At 33.7% G+C, this 19533-nt stretch overlaps 2 protein-coding genes across 5 annotated transcripts in view; one reads left to right on the top strand and one right to left on the bottom strand.

The window, feature by feature from the left end:
• SPMIP7 (sperm microtubule inner protein 7) overlaps positions 1 to 10353 on the bottom strand; it is a gene marked incomplete at its 5' end in the record, with an annotated part of 60529 nt that extends 50176 nt beyond the window's left edge. The window contains 2 exons of the mRNA XM_079150400.1: positions 1471 to 1568; positions 9801 to 10353. Coding sequence (XP_079006526.1) covers positions 1471 to 1568; positions 9801 to 10353 — 651 coding nt within the window. The remainder of the gene's footprint in view (positions 1 to 1470; positions 1569 to 9800) is intronic.
• A 1979-nt stretch (positions 10354 to 12332) lies between these two features.
• ZPBP (zona pellucida binding protein) overlaps positions 12333 to 19533 on the top strand; it is a 106697-nt gene continuing 99496 nt past the window's right edge. For 3 of the 4 annotated variants that reach the window (XR_013765510.1, XM_079149914.1, XM_079149915.1), the window contains exons 1-2: positions 12340 to 12500; positions 14348 to 14428. Coding sequence is in view for 3 of the 4 variants with exons in the window: in XM_079149914.1 (XP_079006040.1) it covers positions 12377 to 12500; positions 14348 to 14428 (205 nt within the window). In the remaining variant the exon portion in view is untranslated. Of the gene's footprint in view, positions 12501 to 14347; positions 14429 to 19533 lie in introns of all 4 variants that reach the window. The other variant, XM_079149916.1, reaches the window with a different exon arrangement.

Raw genomic sequence — 19533 nt, 5'->3', positions numbered from 1 at the left:
ACTTTCTCCTTATTTGTTTAGATACTATTAATTGTGTTTCAAACATGATATTTTAAGTTATTCATGGAAATACTTTGAGATTTATTAAAATATTATCTTCTTCCAAAGAAAAAATTTATTTGCCTCTGCCTGGTTCCTTGGTATAACAGAAATGCGAGTCATCTTAGTTTTAGTTCAAGACTTAAGTTTTCTCATTTACCTTGACTAAGCCAGGGTTCAGTCTTCATGGGATTTATACAATTGATCTTTCCTTATTTCTACACTGTAGGATTCCAAATAATCAGCCAAAAGTAATGGATGATCTTTATAGATCAGCTTCAACTTCTGATCCTACTACAGTACCAAGAATTCAAATAAAAGTCTCAGTTACTTATTTGGGAACAATATATTCCTGCAGGGCCAAAGTGACCCTAAGTGCCAGGATTAAATTTTAGAATTTTTATGCTTTTGTTGGGGAATAGAAATTTCCCTCTATTAATAGCAATTTATCCCCACCATACTAACTCATATACTTTAAAAAATTAAATATTAATCTAGTTGTTTTGTCATTGGAGGTTTTGACCCATGTTACTAAATTTCTACTACTGGAATAAAATATCTAGTTTCATTTCTGTCATTAAAAAAACAAAGTTAAATAAATATACCAGTAAAGATTCCCATTAGAAGCACCTAGTATAGAATTATAATTCTAAAATAACTAGATTTGACTTGGAGAGTTGCCATGAATTTTTAGCTTAGGTGAAAACATAAAGGGCAGCAATATCTTCAATTTTTTATATTCACTTTGATTGTTTTCATAGAAATAACCTATAGGAGCAATGAATCCTTTCATGAGTGTGAAGATGGAATAAGTGAAACTAACAAATGCAAAATTTTAATTATCTTTTCAATCACATTCTATATTTTTCTGAATTCAGAACATCCCTAAACAGGCTGCATTACCCTGATTTCTGATGTCATAATTTTTTATAAAAAATATTTCACAAGATGAGGAAAACCATGAAGACCTACAAAGGGTGCACGGTATCTTGAGTAAGGGAAACATTTGTGGCACATATTTTAAGTGTCTTTTTGTTCCATTCTCTTACAACACTACCTTATTTAGAAGTATAAACTAGGTCAGTGTTGTTGTTCAAGTGATATACTACAGGGGATACAGTTCATCAAATAGTGCTTGTTACTCTATTAAAGATCATCATTCATTGCTACTGGGGTCATGCACACTCTTCACTAGAAGGGGTCTAGGTTGGATACAACCAACACTGAGTCCTCATTTCTCCCCTACAATACTGTAGGTATGTCAGAATATAAGAAAAAAATGCAAGAACTGAGCAGGTCTGAACAGTATCTGGAATGTAAGAAGCATTTTATAAATAGTGATCATTTTCTGAGAAATAAAATATTAAGTACACATACTAAAATAAACTAATAACAAACATTGTATTACCCCACATAGTAAGACAGTCTTACTGTACATGTTGCATCCTCATCAAATGTGTATATGTGATTTACTGAGCATCTTTCATGAAGAGGTTGTAAAGGAGTAACTTTAAGTTGACTTGTCCAACCTGAAAAACAAAAATTCATGTACTTTGGTTAAAAGTACAATAAATAAATTTCTTCTCCAACCGAACTACTTCCTAACAGAGAGTTAAGTTTTATGGTGATAATTGATTTGTAATGGATTATGTAATTTTTTTCTGGATCTCTCAGCAGTGAAGGCAGAATAATTCTGGAATTTATAAGTTGGTGTAATCATAATATTGGAGACTTATTTGGTAATTATTATTGGAAGAGACCTGTTGGGTACCATAAATCTGTACATGTGTATATGTAGACATGATGGGGAGAGTTATAACATAAAATAAGTCTGATTACTAAGCATTAATTTAGCTAATCCTAGGTTATCAAAGTCCTAAGAGACTACCAATGTGAAATATTTCATCAAAATATAAAAATTGGTCTTCAAAAAGTATTACTGTACCCAAAGTGGAAGGTGATGGATACATAAAGATGAAAAAAAAAATGTTTCTGATTCGAGGTACCCATGAAAAAATGAAATATTCAGACATGGTAGTACAGACTTGAAATGCTCTGGGAACTTCAATTTTAGTTGAATCTAGAGTTTGTGGGGATGTAGGACTGTTAGGACTGTCTTCTTGAAGATGATACCTGGTCTTATCTTGAAAATTAAATAGGACTTAAATTGAAAAATTCAAAATGGAGGAAAGGGAGTCATGTCATACCAGGCAAGCAAATAACATTTGCAATGATAGGTCTACCCTGTGACAGTATCACAGCATTAAAAAAATTACAAAATGCCAGGTACAGGTGGATCATTAAGCGGTATACAGGAAATGGTGGAAGACGATCAAAAGAAGTAGGAGAGAATTCAGCAGAGGAAAGCTTTGGACTTAACCTGAAGATGAAGTGCCCTTGGAGTATGTTGATTAGAGAGATTGATAACTTTGGGAAATTAATTCTGGCTTGCACAGGAGACTGGCATAGGCAAAAATAATAGCAGTACTTCTGGTATTTTCCATACAGATTATTTCTCCAACCCCAATGGTGATAACAGGTATATGATGGATGGTCTATGGGTGTGGAAGGGTCAATAAGAGAGCTTAGAATGTCAGGTTTTTGATTTTGTTCTCTACTTTACAGCTTTGCTATATAAATTTGGGAGCTAGGTACAGAGATGTGAAAGTAGAGTACAGAGATGTGAAAGCACAGTACAGAGATGTGAAAGCATGGGAGACATAAATTGTTAGAGATGCCTGGGACAGCACAGAAGCTCAGTGGTCAGTTGTGGATCCCACTCTAATTATGGTGTCAGTAATGGATGTTCTTTCTTGCCCAAGTGCCAGAGCAGCCTGCATAAGTTAATAAAGGAAAATGAAGCTCACCCTATGATTGGCATAGAGCAAGCAGAATGAATATATATCTCTCATCTTCTCTTCAGCAGGAAGGAATTGGTAAAATCTATGACCAGGATGATAAGTAGAAGTCCTTATTTTTTTTATAAGGCCAGTTCTCAAAGACCAGAAGAGGTGCCTGCCTTCTCTAATAGTGGCTTCCAGGGGCTAAGAGAGTACCCAGGCTGACACCGAACAAGGAAGAAGGCCCTTCGCGTGCAAGGGATTATATTCTAAAACAATCTGAATGAGATTGAAAGTAGATTTTATGTAAAAGTCAAGATAACAACTTGAATTTGGCATGGTTAAATACTAAACAGAAGACTCAATTGAGGTTCCACACATTACTGATCCACAATGTTGTCATCTAATTAATGGGTATTGTTTGAAGCTGCCAATTTGTTTGCAACAATTTGTTACAGCAGCAAGAATAAACTAATACAGATGCAGTGGTGAGTGGCCAATGCAAAGAGAAAAAGGTCATGATCATTTTGATTTTGAGAACCATACAGATAATTCTGTCCATGACTTATATAGGCAAATGAAGCGCTCTGGAAGACTATTATTGCCAAAACCACATGATAGCACTTTATGTCGTTCACCTTATTTGGAGTCATTCAAACAACTACTTTGAAAAATGAGGAAATTAGAAAAATAAAACAAAATTTTAATTTTTAGACAGAGTTTAAGAAGGAAACAGGATAAGGAATTATAGTTATCACCTCAGAATAATTATTTTTAGGTCAAAATATGATGATGTCCTTTCCTCTATGGGGATTCAGCATCTACTGCTGAAAAATGAATCTTAAAGCAATCATTCATTATCTTCTGGGTACACTGTCATACTAGAGACCCCTTACTTGCTTCACTCAGGGGAAAAAGGAGGTTGATTGATATTTCCAGCACTCAAACCTTTTTGAAGGTTGCTCCCCAGAAAATTGGCTTATTTTACATCAATTTGGGAGCCCTGAAAGAACTGGCACAATGAGAGACCCAGGAAAGTAAAAAGATGGCAGTTTGGGCTAGTAAATCCTAGATCCTTTGCATAGTTAGTATAGAGTGAGCCAATGAAAAATCCCAGTTATCATCTTCTTCCTGGGAAGAGAATCGATTTATACATGTGTCCAGTGCTCCATCTTCTCTGGGGTTGCCCAGAGAAATAGCATCTATCTTACTGGTTCTGGAGCTATAAGAGTCTGGCATACTCCAGCCACTTGGAGATGACAAAGAGTAACTTTGGCTGGTAGCTTATCATAGATCTACACTGAGAAGTAGTACCATAAATCTAGAGTCATATATTATAGAATGAAAGAGTAGATTTAACACTTGACTTCTCTGGAGATGCCCAAAGAACTAGGATATCTGTGACGCTCTAAGGGGTTTGGTAAAGTACAGCAGCTTGTAAGAGAAAAAGATAGAATTTTGTAATGTTAGAAACCATAGTTTATCCCCTGCTTGGCACAGAGCAAGCGTAATAAATTATCATCTTTCAGTTTCCCTTGAAAGAGAAACAACTGGTAGAAAAATCTGATCAGGATGATAAGTGGAGGTCTTCTCTTACAAGGGCAAGTTCTCAAAGACTAGAAGAGGTGCCTGCTTTGTCTAATGCACATACAGCCTACAAAGAGAGTCAAAGAAAAGGAAGAATCAGGCAAAGATCCTCCACACATAGGAAGAAGATAAATCTTCAGAGAACAAAAATAACAAAGTGGAGTTCTGTGACTTATCTGGCAATGAAGTCAAAATAACTGTCATAAAGTTGCTCAGCAAGATCAAGAGAATCAGAACCAAAGGGAGAAATATACGGCAATGGAATACTAGTAGGAGATATCAATATCCCACTTAGAATAATTAATGTAACCTCCAAACAGATCAATAAAGAAGCAGAGGAGTTAAGTAACATATAGAACAGATGTACTTAACAGACATATACAAAACATTCCACACAACAGCAGAAGAAAATACATACTTACTAAAGATACACAGATCATATTTCACATGTTAGATCACAAAATAAGTGTTAACAAATTTAAGACTTAAATGATGCCAAAACCCTTTTCTGACCACAATGGAAAGAAACTACAAATCAACAACAAAAATAAAATGGAAAAATTCACAAACATGTGGAAATTATATAACACACTATTAAACAAGAATATTCTTTGGATCAAAAAGGAAACAGAAAGAAAATCCAAAAATAAATGAAGAAAAATGAAAATCAAAACACAATATATCCAAATTTATGAAATGCAGCAAAAGCAGAACTAGAGAGAAGTTCATAGTAATATATATTTATATTAATATAGAAGAAAAATATTTTCAAAGAAACTGAAATTTATACCTCAAAAGGAGTGAGTTAAAGAGGAGCAAAATGATCCCACAGAAAAGCAAAGAATAATAACAAAGATTAGAGCATGTATTAAAAAGTAAAAAATGGAAACACAACAATAAATGAAACCAAAATTTGGTTCTTTGAAAAAAATTATCAAAATTGACAAACATTTAGCTAGAGTAATAAAGAAAAAAAAAAGAGAAAAAAGTCACATAACTGATACCAGAAATGAAGGAGTCATTACAATTGGTTTCATAGGAAAAAATGATTGTAAAAGAGTACTGTGAATAACCGTGCACTGACAAATTGAGTAACTTAGATGAAATAGATGACGGTCTTAGAGAAACATACACAACCTACACAAACTGAATAGTGAGGAAACTGAAACTATGAACAGACCTATAACTATGTAAAAAGATTGAATCAGTACTAAAGAAAAAAATAAATAAATAAAAGTCTAAGAATAGATGGCTTCATTGATGAATCCTACCAAACATTTAAAGAATCAGACCAATCTTCCTTGTAACCTTTCAAAAATATTGGAGAACATTCCAAACTCATTATATAGACCAACATTATATGAATATCAAAATCAGACAAGACATTACAGGTAAAGAAAATTCCAAACGTCTTTGATTAATGTTGATGCCAAAATCCTGAACCAGAATACTACCAAACAAAAGTTAACATCACATTAAGAAGATTATGCACCATGGCTGAGTGTGATTTATTCCAGAAGTGCAAGGAACTGCAATTGTGCATTCTTGGTGGTAATATAAAGTAATGCAGCCCAGTGGAAAATGGTATGGCTTTTACTAATAAATTAACATATAATTTCATATGATCCAGCATTTCTATTTCTGGGTTATAACTCCCTCCAATCAGAAAACTTAAAACCAGGTGTCAAAAAGAAATATGGAAAATCATATTTATAGCAGTATTTATTATATTATAACCAAAGGGTAAATACATTGATGGCTGAGTAGATAAATAAAATGTAATACATACATAAAATAGAATATTATTCAGCTCTGAGAAGGAAGGAATTTCTGACACACCCTACATCATAGATGAACCTTTAGGATATCACACTAAGTTAAATAAGTCAGTCACAAAAGATAAATACTGTATGATTTTACTTACATGATGAAACTAAAGTAGGAAAATTAGCAGAGCAGAAAATGTAATGATGGATGTCAGGGTTCATAGAGAAGAGGGAAATACACAGTCATTGCTTAATGGATACAGAGTTTGAGTTTTGCAAGATGAAGCAAGTTCTTGAGATGGATGGTAGTGATGTTTGCACATTGTGAATGTACTTAATACCAATGAACTATATACTTCAAAATGGTAAGATGGTTGTTATGCAGCAATTGTTTGTGTTTAATCAAATTCCCATGTTGAAGCTATATCCCAATGTGATATTATTTGGAGGTGGGGCCTTTGGGAATTAATTACATTAAGATGAGGTAAAGAGGGTCAGACTACCACTATGTGATTAGTTTCATTTTAGGAAGAGTATAAGAAAGTAAAGCTTTCTTTCTGCTATCTAAGGACACAGGGTAAAGACAGACTCTGTAAACCAAGAACTGAATCTACTTACTCCCTTCAACTTTGACATCCCACTCTCCAGAACTTTGAGAAATAAATGTCTGTTGATTTATTTACCCAGTCTTTGGTATTTTGTTACAATATCCTGAGCTAAGACAAGAGTTTAAAAAAGAAAGAAGGGGCATATAAAGGTATAAATATTGCTATCAGGAGGCAAATGGGAGACAAATCAAGGAGGTCATAATAGATCACATCAATTTTCTCTGTTGTATAAAAGACGGAGCCATCTGCTGCAATGCTAGGCATAGTCCAAAATAGTCTTTGAACACAATTAGGATAAGTTTAGAATAGTTTATTTGTAGATGAAAAAGAGTCAACTCAGAACAAAAAGGAAGTACTAAACCTAGTTAAAGGATTAGAAAGGGTTGCAATAGGGCAAGAAATCAGTAGTAAAATCTTTTATGATTTTGCTTTAATATTTTTGAAAGTCAACTAAAAAGCATACTGATGCAATTGTGAGATATTATTTATCAGAATGTATTGAAAATAATGTGCATTTAAGATTACTAAAATCTGAAAGTACTTACCATTTAAAATTAATAATTTTTTCTATGATCTACAAAGTCATTTAAAGTCTAAAATAAATATTGTACTCAATCCCCAAACTGCAAGTATTACTCTTTGAAACTGTTTATAGTAAATAATAACAGCTGTTATGGACTGAATACTTTACCAGGTTCCAGGATTTTTACTAGGAATTTTATATGTCCTAATCCATTTAATTCTTACATTTTTACAAGTACTATTATCCCTAATTTTTTTAAAGAAGTGAATGAAAATTCTGAATCTTATACTATCTGACCTTATTGGTTCCCTTCTTACATCAGATATTTTACAGGAATTACATAAAATATTTCTTATACTATGAAGTATTATTACATAAATTTTATAAATAAGCATACAGGGGTATAAAGAGAATTACAGGTATAAAGAGAATTATAAGTGGCCCTGGTCATACAGCAAGTAGGCAGCCATGATCCTAGAGCCTGTTCTCTGAATTCCTATGGTACTGATTCAGTGAAATACACAGACCAGATAAGTATTATATATGGCTATTATTTGTTGCTGCAAAGACTTTTATCAACATTTCAGTAGTACTAAACTACTTCTTCAACTTAAATTTCTTGGAGTAATGTTTTAAGAGTCCAGTCTCAGAGGAACTTACACAAATTAACAATGTTGCCTTTAAAATTCTACTAGACTTGGGTTTTCAGTTTACAAGATAAATAGCATTCTTGAATAAAATGAGAATGACTTTAGTTCCCTTACAATAATCACAGTATGATGCATTGAAATATTAGCAAAGGTTGAGCTTAAGATCCTTTCTTAGTAGACTAAAATGTCTATAATTCATAATCAGTAAGAATGTATTGTGTCTTGAGAGGGACTTGAACTCATCAGTTTTTCCCTCATTGATAATACTTAAACATTTTTAGCATCCAAGAGAGTTTTTGTCATTTGTAGATATAAGTAAATTTGATGCTTAGTTATACCATATTTCCTTAGATGGTGATTCCAATGGAATATAAAATGATTCTTTTAAAAAAATTTAGTTGTAGATAAACACAATACCTTTATTTATTTATTTATTTATTATGTGGTGCTGAGTATAAAACCAATGCCTCACATGTGCTGGGCAAGTGCTCTGCCACTAAGCCATAACCCCAGCCCCTAAGATGATTCTTAAAATAGGTTGTCACATATTTTTTATAGTTTTTTTAGAAAAAATTATAACTCAGGAATTTCTGTGAGTCTAAATGCTAAGGCCACAATGAGTATAAATTAAAAGCAAAACTTTTATGCTTATTTCTCTTCAAATTCTTCCTTCTGATTTAACAGAATCTATATGGCGGGGCTGAGGAATTATCTTGTGGAGATTTTCATTTTGATTACTATTTGCTTTATTTTTACCCTCTTCTGGTTTCTAGTATAGCCTTTCTCCAGGAAAGAGGAACAGAACTCATGGATCCTTACCATCCTAACACATGGTGGCCTCACTGTTCTTCCATTTTCCTGTCTGACTGGGTGCTGAAGCAAAGCCATGGCAAGGTATTACAGTCTTTGACATTAGAGCAAGTCAAGCACTTCCTGTTATGTCATTTGGTCTTTTCCTTTTCATGCTCAGATTTTTTTTTTTTGCCTCCCTGTCTATCAGACACATTTTAATACAGGAAAAAGTCCCTGTGGTTTTCCTTCAGAGTTAATTCTCACCACACTTCTGGGCCTAGGCCTGTGGTTATATAGTGGAACTCTAACAGAGAAACCACGTGGCATAGATGTCAGTAAGGGGTCATGAACACTGATTCTGGTTCTGTGAAGCTATTTATGCAGGGGCTGCTTCTCATCATCTCTTAACTGTACTCCCAAACTGATTTTCACATTCGTTCCCATTTAATTTGAGCCCCTATGACCTAATTGCTTAATAACCATTAGTAAATTTATGTTTTCAAGAGAGAGACTGAGATAAAGATGCTTGCTACACAATTAGCAACATAATGCATAAATTCCATTGTGGTAAAATAAGGTTATCTATATATCTAAAATAAATGATTAGTTATACCTATTTTCGTCACTTAAACTTAACGAATTATCTTTTCTTTTTAAGCTAAATTTTATTTTGCAAATAGGTTTATATTTATCATTCTTACTATGTTTTTAAAAAAATACACAATTTGGGATGGGGTTATAGCAGTGGTAGAGAGTTTGCCTGACATATGTGAGGCACTGAGTTCGACCCCTCAGCACCACATAAAAATAAATAAAAATAAAGGTATTGTGTCTATCTACAAACAAAAAATATATTAAAAATACGTAATTTTAAAAATACCCTATTCAGGTATCATTTATGTTAATATAACTGCTAAAATTATAAATCTTATATTCATGCTTTTCTTCCTCACTGGAGTATTTAAGACTTATGAAGTCTATATTACTTTATTTACCTCCAAGTTTTGCTCTGATGGAAACATCTGGTACTTGCCTGGAATTCCACTTCCTACTCTGTTGCAGTTCTTCAGACAAAATTGTTTGCCTTTTTATTGTTGTTGGAAATCCAGGGTCTGGTCTAGGATTTCGATGTTGAGGTTTCACATCACTGAAATCCGCCAGGTTTGGTATAGTTCTGCCAATGCCAGGCTTTAAATCAGCATCACCACCAGGACTCATAAACCCTGAACAGGGATCACATAAGGGTACATCATCCCGAAGAGGAAATAATGGATAATCTGGTCCAAAAGGTGGAGGATAAGGATAGTGTACATGATAGTTTGGGAGGACTGAAGGTGGATAAAGATGAAATTTAAGAAAGGCAGGATTACATTTCTTTTCAAATCTGCCATAATCATGTCTGTCCTCAAATCCTTTCACAAAGGGCATATTCATTTTTCTTAAGAGATCAGAGTAGTGTGGGTAATCTGTATTCTCAACAGTTTTTCTTCCTGAAGAGACAGACCTTTTAGGGATACTTATCTTTCTGGGTTTGCACTGAACCTCCATTTCTATGGCCTTTCTTCTTTTATAAGATGGTCAGGAAATTAAATTCTTCTGGTGAATTTTAAACTAAAAAATTTTTATATTTCCAATAGTTGAAAATTAGGGTTTATCTAGAATAAAACTTTTGATTCATCTTTCTAAATGTTGATAGAATAGGGCTTTATCTTCTTTTTAAGGTTAAAAAAACTTATTCTACAAAAATGAGGATAGGGAAGCAAAGCAGTAAAAGAACAGGACAGAAAGAAAAGCAGAGCACTTGGTGCTTGGCAACAGTTAGAACTCTAACAAATTGAACTATTATGCACATCATAATATAATTCTAAAGGAAAACCTTGGTAGTGAAGTATCCATGATGCATTTTTCTCCAATACTGAGGACAACTATGCTCATTTACCTATTTAAAAATTTCCATCAAAGTTGATATTTTATGGATAAAATGTTAGTTAAGGAGTTTAAAGCAGGGGTAGAGTGACAATATATTTTTAAGAATAAATGTGACTATAATGAATTTTCCTCATATAAAAATTTAATATTTGTAGTCTAAATGGTTGCTAAATTTAAATTTATTGCAAAGTAAATAAGTATTATACTAAAGATAATTTAGCATATCTAATTTTTAAGGAAAGTAAACCTAAATTATAGTCAAGGTAAAGTCCCATCCTTTACATCTTAAATTATTCTTACTTCCCTAATGCTATCATGGTGTTCAGGATATGAGCAATGAGGGTTTTAAAACTCCTTTGAGGAAACTAAAATAGGGTATCAGTTTATTAACCCACATGAACAATAAATTCTCACATAAGTAACTAATATATCAGTTCAGCTAAAGTCTCTTCTAAAGTACACAATTTGGTCTTGCATGAAAACTGCCCCCAAAGAAATTCCAAACATTAGAACCTCAGATAAAAGCTCACACCACATTTAGCAATGTAAAAATTCAACCCAGGCAAAATTCTAGAAGAGTCAGGTACATGGCATGTATATCAGGTCAATATTAAGACATCAAAAAGTTAAGGTATCTTTGGTGTCACACAAAACCTTTAAAATTTTGACATAAACTTCTAAACATGAAAGGAGGTTGTAATATCTGGTAAGGCTGTCAGGTTTGATCTAGTGAGTTGTTAGTCCACTCAGTATCACTCATTCCTTCATATTACATAAAGGTGACAATACAATTATTGTTAGGCAGTTTTTAGTTGCTCTTCAATCTTGCAGCAACTGTGTATATAAGATTTATTTTTATCATAGATCTGCTACCATCAAGTAAATCGTTCCAGATGCAAAAAGGTAGAGGCATAATTCTCTTTCAATTGCTTTTAAAATGTTGTTACAAATGGCCTCTTAGGCAGACAGGTGCTTTGCACGTTTTTCTCCATTTGGTGATGAAAGATGATTTTCCAGGCTGAGTAAGAAAATCAATTCCATCTATGGTCCTTTCCTCCATTCTTCCATCCAGCTGCTTCTCGGCGTTAAAAGCACTACTTTTAGCTTCCCAAGTGCATTACATTTTTCTTCCAGTAAGTTCCATATGTTGATAATGTATGTGTTGCAAATACAAGATACAGGCACTGTAGGTCTATTAACTCATAAATTTTGTGTGTTGATCGTAGTTGGACCCCAGATGCTAAGACACAGCCTACAACCCAACTTTCAAAAAGGGGGCTCCCTATGTCCATGATTGCTACTCAAGGGCTAAGGCGCCGAGCTTTGGAGCTCCAAGGTTCTTCGCTTAGCTACAGAATTTTCGACGACTTGCTTAAGCTCTGGAGGATTCCCTGAGTGGTGGTGCTCTCTGGAAGATTCAGCGGACCTCAGCGCGGGGCAGGGAAGAGCGTTCCTTCCTCCCCTAGTTCAGAAGGCAAGCCCACATGCCAAGACACTTATAGCCTAACGCTCCAGCGGAAGTGGCGGCGAGTCCGTCCGGTCCGCTTTCCGGTCCGCCGCCCGCCGATTTCCGGCGGCGGGTGAGCGCGCGTCGCGTAACGACCTTCTGCGCGGAGTGTCGGCAGGCGGCTGTGGCGTGTGGATGGAGGCCTCGGCCTCCGGCCGGGCGTGGCGGACCTGGCGGCGGGCCCGGGCCGCGGGCTCACCGCTCTCCCGGGCCGCCATCCTCCTCTTCTCCGCCTTTCTTGTGCGGGCGCCCCCGTCAGGTGAGGGTCGGCGGCGCCCGGGGGTCTAACTTTGCTGGGCAACCGTGACTCCACCCTAGATTAAGTTTTTTCCTGTGTCAGGTGCACCCTGTTTATATAAACCCTGTACTTATTTCCTGACAAAAAACTATGTATTCTGTAGACTCGTACAAAGTAACTGTATTTGCACCGAGGAGCGAATGAGTGGGAAAATCAGTCTTTTGTAGATACAAGAGCTCTCGAACACCCGTAAAGTTTGACATTTAAACTGAATTCATAAACTCCTAAATTAAATCTGTGGTTCATTTGCTGGCTTTATTTTTCACTGTTAGTTCCATAATGATGCATCGTCCTGAGCTAAATTATTTTATAGTATGTGTACTGTGATTTTAAAATATCCGTGATAGAGGAGCTCCCTCTATTGGCTTTAGCTATAAAATGCAGAATATGCTGAAATTAAGTTTTGACATCTAAACTGGTTTTCCATATTCTTTCAAAGTACATTTATGATACAAACATTAAAGAAAAAGTGAGAGTATAATCTGTTATTTAACTAGGAAGATTTGGCTGCTTTATTCCAGACGTTATTAAAATAAAATTTCTCCAAGAATTGATGAATGAAAAGCACAAGAGTCTAAAAAAAATGCTTAAACTTGTTAAAGTAAGAGAGAAAAAAAGAAGTCCTTCAAGAAAAAATGTAGAAGGAATGTGGAAGTAGGCATGGGATAGACGAGGTGAAAAAAAGAAAGAAATTGAGTGATGGTGATTAGAAGATACGTAAACTCCAGGCATCTGGAATACAAAGATTGGTCAGTGAGAATAGCCAGTATCCTTTATTTGCTGGAGTAAGATGCTTTTAAAAGTGGCTCATGGTTTTGTACCTAAAATGAAAGGGAATGTTTTCATTTTAAAATCTTCCCTTTCTTTTGATCCAGTAATAAGATTAGACCAATGAGTATATAAGAAGTGGATAAGATTCGATATCTTTATATGTAAACCATGAATCTAAAGACCTGGTATTTTTATAGCATTTTCTAATATGTACAGATGCCATTCAGTCCTAAAGTAACTCTGTAAGGTGGAATTATTGTCACTTCCATTTTACAGATGAGAAAACTGAGGCTCCTAAAATTTAAAGTGACTTTCCTAAAATCAGGATGTGGTGGGATTTAAACTCAGGTCTCTGGCTTTTAATACCATTCCCTTTTATTTGCATTTTACTTCTTTGCGGTTAGAGAGTATTTGGGTACAGTGCTTTACAGTACTATATTTTTATACTAATTTCCTCACTTGTTCTTTTTCACACTATTATGCCTATCAAATGTGTTCATTTGAAAAAGAGGGATATCAATATACTTCACAATTATTTAATAGCTCCCATGTACATGGTATAATGCTTTATTTTAATTCTTGATAAGTTGGCATGAACACTGATGTGTCTATCAATCAAATTTATAATAAAGAAAATTATGTGCATAAATAGCTATAATAAATGTGGAATTAGTGACATAACAGAGGTGCTAGTGATATACCATATCTTGTGATAAATAAGGATAAACAGGAGTTTTGAAAGAGGTGGTATTTGTGATTTGAGTCTTGAAGGATGGGACATTTGGGATATAGAAAGTAAAACAGTGTTCTAAGTGAAGGTAGAAAAAAACAGAGATGAGATATAATAGGGAGAAGCAGAAAGTGGATTAAACTCTTTAGGGAACGTGAATGTGAGTAGAGTTGGAAAAGAGATTCCAGATACAAAAGGAATGTTATTTGTGGGCTTAGCCTTTGGGTAAGATCAAATATACTTTAAAGGTTTGGAGTTTCCATTGAGGAAAATTATTGATCATTTGTTTTTGTTTTACTTTTTATAGTTGGATATTTTGTTCGATTTCCAAGAAGTTTTCGCTTGACCCAAGAGGCAGTGAAAATAGTGGGATCATCAAATTTTCCAGGTATTCATAAATGGACTTACAGTAATTTAAAAAAGTTATTAGCATTTGTCTAAATTTTTGTTCTTTTTATTTATACGTGGCAAAAATATGAATGTATTTTGATATATCATACATACATGGAATATAACTTCCTGTTCTTGTGATTTGTTTTAATTTTATTAGTCTTTTTCAAAAGGCTGATGTTCCCTAGCTTTCCTTGTCTTCTAAAGTTTATGTTCTTCTACAGAAATAGATTAAAGTCGTTTCTATATAGATTCTTCCAAGTCTGATTTTTATGCCACAATGACTTTAAGTTTGCAAAGAATAATTATTAAAATTTAGCTGAAGTTGCCTATATTGTTTTTGCTTGTTATATAATACTAGCTATAATATTAAGTGTCGACAATTTAAATATGCTAAAACATTTTTTCAATGAGATTTTGGATTTACAAGACCTTAAAAAAAGTCACGAGACATAGAAAACACAACTTTGGTTTTTGCATTTTTATTAGGGTATAAATTCATTTTCCATAAAATTGGTGGGTTGACAAGGTTAGACAACATCCTCCCTTTCTTATATCACATTTTCATCACTTTCACTAAAAAGCACTATATTCATTAAGCCATCACTTTCCAGGCCCTGGAAACAAATTGCCTTTCTGTTTATATAGATGTGCCTATTCTAGACATAAGTGGAATTACACACTATGTAGCCTTTTGTGTATGACTTCTTTCACTTAGTTTAAGGTCTTTAAGGCTTATCATGTTATACAATATGTAAGTAGTTCTTTCCTTTTTGCAGCTGAATAATATTTTATTTTCTATAAATGTTTGTTTTCCCTTCTCTTGGGCATATACCTAGGAGATTTGCTGGAAAACAGATGATCCTATTTTTAACATTTTGAAAAGCTGCCAAACTAATTTTCAAAGAGCCTGAACTAACTTATTTTCACAATCCTTTTTAGAGGGTTCAAACTTTCTAATAACCTCATCAATACTTGTTACTGTCTCTCTTTTTTGTTTACAGCTATCCTAATGTGTGTGAAATGGAATCTTGGGTCTTTTATTTGTAATCCCTAATAGGTAATGATATTTTTTTGTGGTCACATGGATATCTTTTTGCAGAAATGACAATTCAGATTCTTTGGTTTTTGAAATATTTTGGTTGTCTTAGTATTGTAGAGTTTATATATTTTGAATGCTGGACTCATATACAAATGATTTACAAATGTTTTCTCCTGTTATGTGGATTGTATTTTAACTTTCTTAATGTGTCTTTTGAAATTCACATTTTAAAGTTTGATAAAGTCTAATTTCTATTTCTTTTACGTTACTTCAGAAATTATCACCTAACCAGTTGTGATTATTAATGGAGCAATAATTTACTCATTTGTTTCTTTATGTGAGTTTCATTGGTTTAGCTCTTATATTTAGGTCTTTGATTCATTTTGAGTTAATTTTTGTTTATGATGCAAGAGAAAAGTCAAACTCCTTCTTTAGCATATGGTTGTACCTAATTGTACCAAGCACCATTTTTGAAGACACTATTCTCTCTATATTGAATGTCTTGGCACCCTTATTAAAAAATGATTACCCATAGTTGTATGAGTTTATTTATGAAACCCACTGATATATATTAATTTCTTTTATTGATGTTTTGTAGTTTTCAGTGTAAGGGTCTTACATTTCTTTTGCTAAATTTATTTCTAATTATTTTATTATTTTGAGGCTGTTTTAAATGGAATAATTTTAGTTAGTTTGTGGGTTGTTCATTTCTAGATTATCCTTATGTCAATAACTTGCTGTCTTGGTTATTGTTGCTTTATAGTAAGTTTTCAAACCACGAAGTGTGAGTCTTTAAAACTTGTTCCTTTACAGATTGTTATGGCTACTCTGGGTCCCTTGCATTTCCATATTAGTTCTGGAATTAGTGTCAGTTTCTGCAAGAAGCACCTTGGACTTACGTAGGAATTGTATTGAATCTGTAGATCCATTTTTGATATCTGAACAATTTTAAGTCTTTCAATCCATGAATGCAGACTGCCTTTCCATTTATATAAGTTTTCTTTTATTTCCCTTCATGATGTTTTGTAGTGTTCAGTGTGCTTGCAAATTTTAACTTTTGTTAAATTTAATCCTAAATATTTTATTATTTTTGATGCTGTTATAAATAGGAGGATTTTATTTAGGTTTTGGATTGTTCATTGACAAATTATAGTAATACAGTTGATATTTTGGTCATATCCTGCCACCTTGCTTAATTCATTAACTAGCTCTATTTTTTAGGGGAGGGTTTTCCTTAAAATTTTATTTGACATCTGCAAATGGAGATAATTATATTTTCTTCCTTTTTTAAAATTCATTTTTATTGTAAACAAATGGGATACATCTTGTTTCTCTGTTTGTACATGAAGTAGAGGCATACCATTTTTGTAATCATACATTTACCTAGGGTAATAGTTTTTTACTCATTCTGTTATTTTTTTTCTTTCCCCCCACCCCTCTTATCCCTCTATACAGTCCCTCATTCCTCCATTCTTGCCCCCCTCCCACTCCTCATTATGTGTCATCATCCACTTATCAGTGAGATCATTCGTCCTTTAGTTTTTTGAGATTGGTTTATGTCACTTAGCATGATATTCTCCAATTTCATCCATTTGCCTGCAAATGCCATAATTTTATTATTTTTTGTGGCTGAGTAATATTCCATTGTGTGTGTATATATATATATATATATATATATACACACACCACAGTTTCTTTATCCATTCATCCATTGAAGGGCATGTAGGTTGGTTCCACAATCTGGCTATTGTGAATTGAGCAGCTATGAACATTATTCTGGCTGTATCTCTGTAGTATGCTGATTTTAAGTCCTTTGGGTATAGGCCAAGGAATGTGATAGCTGGGTCAAATGGTGGTTCTATTCCAAGTTTTCTAAGGAATCTCCACACTGCTTTCCAGAGCAGCTGCACTAATTTGCAACCCCACCAGCAATGTATGAGTGTACCTTTTCCCCCACATCTTCACCAACACCTGTTGTTGCTAGTATTCTTGATAATCGCCATTCTAATTGGGGTGAGATGGAATCTTAGGGTAGTTTTGATTTGCATTTCTCTTATTACTAAAGATGTTGAACATTTTTTCATATATCTGTTGATTGCTTGTAGATCTTCTGTGAAGTGTCTGTTCATTTCCTTAGCCCATTTGTTGATTGAGTTATTTGTATTCTTGGTGTAGAGTTTTTTGAGTTCTTTATATATTCTGGAAATTAGTGCTCTATCTGAAGTATTTGTGGCAAAGATTTTCTCCCACTCTGTAGGCTTTGTCTTCACATTACTGATAGTTTCCTTTGCTGAGAGAAAGCTATTTAGTTTGAATTCCCTTTTCTTCCTTTTCGATCTGAATGCCTTTTTTTTCATGCCAGCTTCTTTTTAGAATGTCCAGTTCAATATTGATGATAATAAATATCTTTGTCTTGCTACTGATCTTAGGGAAGGGAAAGGTTTCAGGGTTTATCATTAAGTTTGATGGTAGGTATGAATTTTTTTAAAATAGATGTTCTTAATTAGGCTGAGGAAGTTCCCTCTGCTCATAGTTAATAATTGAGTTTGTGTGTGGGGTGGGATTTTGTCAGATCTTTCTACATCTATGGAAATGGTCATTTGGTTTTTAATCCCTGCTTCTATTAACATGTTCCATTATATTGATAACTTTTTGTATTTTGAACCAGCATTGCATTCCTGAAATAAATCTTAGTTGACTGTGATACATAGTCTCTCTCTTTTTAATGCTGCCAGATTTGGTTGCTAGTATTTTGATGATTTTTTATAGTATATTCATAAGGGAAATTGGTCTGTAGTTTTCTCGTGATATCTTCATTTGATTTTGGTTTTAGAGTAATACTGGCTTTGTAGAACAAGTTGGGATGTTTTCCCTCCTCTTCTTTTTTTTTTTTTTTTGTGGTGCTGGGGATCAAACTCAGGGCCTTGTGCTTGTGAGGCGAGCACTTTACCAACTGAGCTATCTTCCCAGCCCGATCTTCTATTTTTTTTGAAAAAGTTTGTGAAGGATTATTGTTAATAGTGCTTTTGTCTTTTGGTAGAATCTGCCAGTGAATCCATATGGTACTGGGTTTTTCTTTGTGAAAGTTTTTTGAATACTAATTTAATCACTTTAGTTGTTTTAGGTCTGTTCAGATTATCTGTTTCATTTTGTCTTCTAATGAGAAATAAGCTAGTAATTGAGGACCACTTGTATGTTACTAGTTCCTTCCTTTGTTGCTACCAGTATTATATCTTTGTTTATGAACTTAATTATGTATCTGTGTCTAAATTTCTTTGGGTTGATTGGAGTTCATTGAGCTTCTTGGATTTGTAGATTCATACTATTTATCCTTTCTGGGAAGGGTTTATCATTATTTTTATAAATATCTTTTGTGTCTCTTTCTACCCACTCTTCATGGAGCACTCATTATTATGTATATGCCAGTAAAGCTTGATGATTTCTCTCATGTCTCAATTCTTTATTCATTTATCCTTATTCCTTTTTTTCTTCAGACTGGAAAACCTCAAGATCTTAAAATTCACTGATTCTTCTGCCTGATTAATCTGTTGATTCCTTTTAGAGAATTTTTTCATTTCAATTGTATTTTTAATGGTTCTTTTATAATTTATCTCTTTGTTGATATTCTTTATTTAGAGAGATATCAGCTCATGCTTTTCTTTATTTCTTTATACATTGTTTTCTTGTACTGTATTTAAAATAGCTAATTTAATGTATTTACGCAGTAAGCCCAATATTTGGTGTTAATTTTAGGGTCAGTTTCAGTTGACTGCTTTTTTTCATTCTATGCATATGATCATACTTTCCTGGTTTTTATTTTTTTGCATGTTTATGTTTTTAGTTGTGAACTGGAAATATTAATAACATCACAAAACAACTCTAAGATTCTTTCTTCTTCTCAGAATATGTTGTTTGCCTATCTTGTCTATTTGTTTAATGACTTTTCTGAACTAAACTCTCTGAAGTTACTTTTGACTAATGACTATACAGAACTCTAAACAACTGGAATAGGTTAGTCCTTCAGTCTTTTTTGAGATCTATGTTTACATGTTGTGGTACAT

Source organism: Sciurus vulgaris (genome assembly GCF_902686455.1).
Source record: "Sciurus vulgaris genome assembly, chromosome: 8".
NCBI classification, from domain to species: Eukaryota; Metazoa; Chordata; class Mammalia; order Rodentia; family Sciuridae; genus Sciurus; species Sciurus vulgaris.
Note: the sequence above shows the minus strand (reverse complement) of the source record. Positions and strands in the feature narration are given on the sequence as shown.